We start from the raw sequence: 2,665 nt of genomic DNA on the forward strand, positions 1-2,665 counted from the left end.
GGATCAGTGATGTACATGAAACAGGTTTCACTGGGTTGTATTAGTGATGAGGATGAAACGTGATAGAGATGAAACATGATGTAAGTAAAACATGATGTAGGTGAAACACGATAGATATGAAATACTGATGTAGGTGAAACACATCAAGTGATGGAATCAGTCATACAGTTACAGGGTCAACAACGAATAGTTAGGAGAAAAAAGGAACCCCCTCCCTCACACTGTAACAAGGAGGGTGATGAGGAATGAGCCCAGAAGGGCAAGGAGGAGAATGTGGGGGTGCTTGTTGACGATGGCAAGGGTTGCAGTGTTGAGTGGGGTGATTTGGTTCACCACTGAGTAGATCAGTAAACAGAGTGGGGGTTAGTTCAATAGGGGATGTTACTTGTGTTCTGTTATTGACCCAGTTGAGAGCTTGTTTGGTGATGGGGGCGGTGATGGGAGTGGGGGTGTGTTCAATGTGGAATCTGACAGTGTAAGTCTCCTTGAAGAAGAAGAGTGTGAGGCTGAGGACAAGGATGAGGAGGGCGGTGAGGAACCAGCTGCAAAGGAGTAGAGCGACGAGGATAGTGGTGGATGCCATTGGTGAGACTGAGAGAGTGGTTCTTATAAGAGGTTATCCTTTGTTTGGTTGCAGGAAGTCTGCCAAAGCATCTTTTGCATGTGATAGTTTGGTTTTTGGCAGCCAGGAGTCATCTGAAGCCGGGTATCCTTTCCATCGTACCCAGTACAGTGTTCACTTCCCAACAATCTTTGAATCAATGATACATTCAATTTCAAACTCCTCCTGGTTCTTGATAAGTTCTGGTGGAGGTCAGAGGTAGTTCTTCCATGCATTGTTGTTTCCGAATAAGGATAGAGTAATCCTGTGTGGAACACAGGATGAATCTGCCATTTGGGTGGTAATTTCAGCCAGTAAACTACCAATGACAGTTTCTGATTGATGATGAAGGGTCCATAGTGCTTTGATCTGAGCTTTGCTTTTGAATGAAGGCCTTTGAGGTTGGTTTCTTCCAACCATACCTTCTGTCCAGGTGCATATTTGACAAACTTGTCCTTATTCTGCTTCTTGACTGTTTCTTCTGCTAACCAAATACTGGATTGGATTTCCATGCGAAGGTGTGCTAGCTGGGTGAGTCTAGAAGCAATGTCTGGAACATCTGTTGTTCCCACAGTGGGAATATTATGCCAAGGTTGGTAACCCATAAGTGCCTGGAAGGGAGATGTCTTGATTGCATCATAATATCTGTTGTTGTGCGCAAATTCTGCCAGTGGTAGGTGGTGCGTCCAGTCCATTGCTCGGTGATTGCAAAAGATTCAAAGATACAATTCCAGGTCTTGGTTGACATATTCTGACTGTCCATCAGTTTGGGGATAGAATGCACTAGATGTTCTGTTTGATGCCTAATTTAATGTATAATTCCTTGAACATGCATGATGCAAACTGTGGTCCTCTGTTGGATATAGCTTTGAGCAGTAGTCCAAATCATCAGAAGATGTGGTTCTGATACGGGGTAGCTGTTTTGGATGCTGTAACTGTCTTGTTACAGGGTATGATTACTGAGGCCTTGGTGCAGTCATGATCAGTTACCACTAGACAGCTGTCAAAACCATTGCTCTGAGGAAGATCTGTGATGAAGTCTATAGTGACAGATTGGAATAGAAGCTGATGTTCCATTGTGATGGGTACTGTTATAGTGTGAGAGGGGGGGTTCCTTTCTCATTCCTAAATATTTGTCGTTGACCCTGTACTATACAACTGATCTCATCACTTGATGTGTTTCACCTACATCATTGTTTCATATCTATCATGTTTCACCTATATCTTGTTTCGCTTACATCACAATTCATATCTATCATGTTTCATCTCCATCACTGATACAACCCAGTGAAACCTGTTTCATGTATATCACTGATCCAAACTCAGTGTCTCATACTTATTAAACTCTATTCACTTAGCACTATTTAAGTAGCACTGCTCCCGCTACTGTACTTTAGTTTTGTCCTCTTGTCCTAACATACCTTCATAGCACAGTGTCCCTCATGTAATAGACTCAGTTGTCTATTCAAGTCTCAGTCTCAGTCAAAAGCTCTGCTTTAACCAGTATACACTCTCAAACCACTATCAGCTATAGCGGTTCAGTTTGCAACTCTAGTATCAGTATAGGACTATAGCATGTATTAGTCCTAGTAACAGTTAACCAGTTGAACTCCTGATCCTCAGTTGTTAGGTCCCTTAACAGGTACTAAGTCTGGTGAATTCCTATGTGTGATGACTTTGTTTTCTTGACAAGTTGCACAACCAGTGACGTATTCATTGACATCACAGGCAAGGGTAGGCCACTAATAGGTTCTTTGGAGGATTTCCTGTGTTTTGTATCATCCAGGGTGTCCTGTAGTAGGGGAAGTGTGGGCTTCCTGAATGAGATCCTGTCAAAGTTTGGTGTCCTTGGGTATGTAAACTCTTCCTATGAATACTAATTAGTCATCTTGGATGTCCCAATTAGGGGGAGTACACTTCTCTATGGATGAAGTGTGCTGTATTGCCAGTCGAAGGCCATGATCAGCAATGTTGTCCTTTGTTCTGCAGTTCAAGATGTGTTGTTTGATGTTGTTATTGATGGGTTTGAGGTTCTGAATGGCTTGAATGAAGACTTCTGATGGA

General features: G+C 42.7%; 1 protein-coding gene across 1 annotated transcript; it reads right to left on the reverse strand.

Annotated features, from left to right (window-relative positions):
- Positions 1-190: 190 nt before the first annotated feature.
- FIBRA_09456 (uncharacterized protein) lies at positions 191-583 on the reverse strand (the record flags this gene model as incomplete). The annotated part of the gene is made up of 1 exon (XM_012321753.1): positions 191-583. One exon carries the CDS (start codon positions 581-583, stop codon positions 191-193), a length of 393 nt encoding a protein of 130 aa, XP_012177143.1.
- Between the last annotated feature and the right edge of the window lie 2,082 nt (positions 584-2,665).

Source organism: Fibroporia radiculosa (genome assembly GCF_000313525.1).
Source record: "Fibroporia radiculosa TFFH 294 genomic supercontigs, scaffold45239, whole genome shotgun sequence".
Classification (NCBI taxonomy): domain Eukaryota; kingdom Fungi; phylum Basidiomycota; class Agaricomycetes; order Polyporales; family Fibroporiaceae; genus Fibroporia; species Fibroporia radiculosa.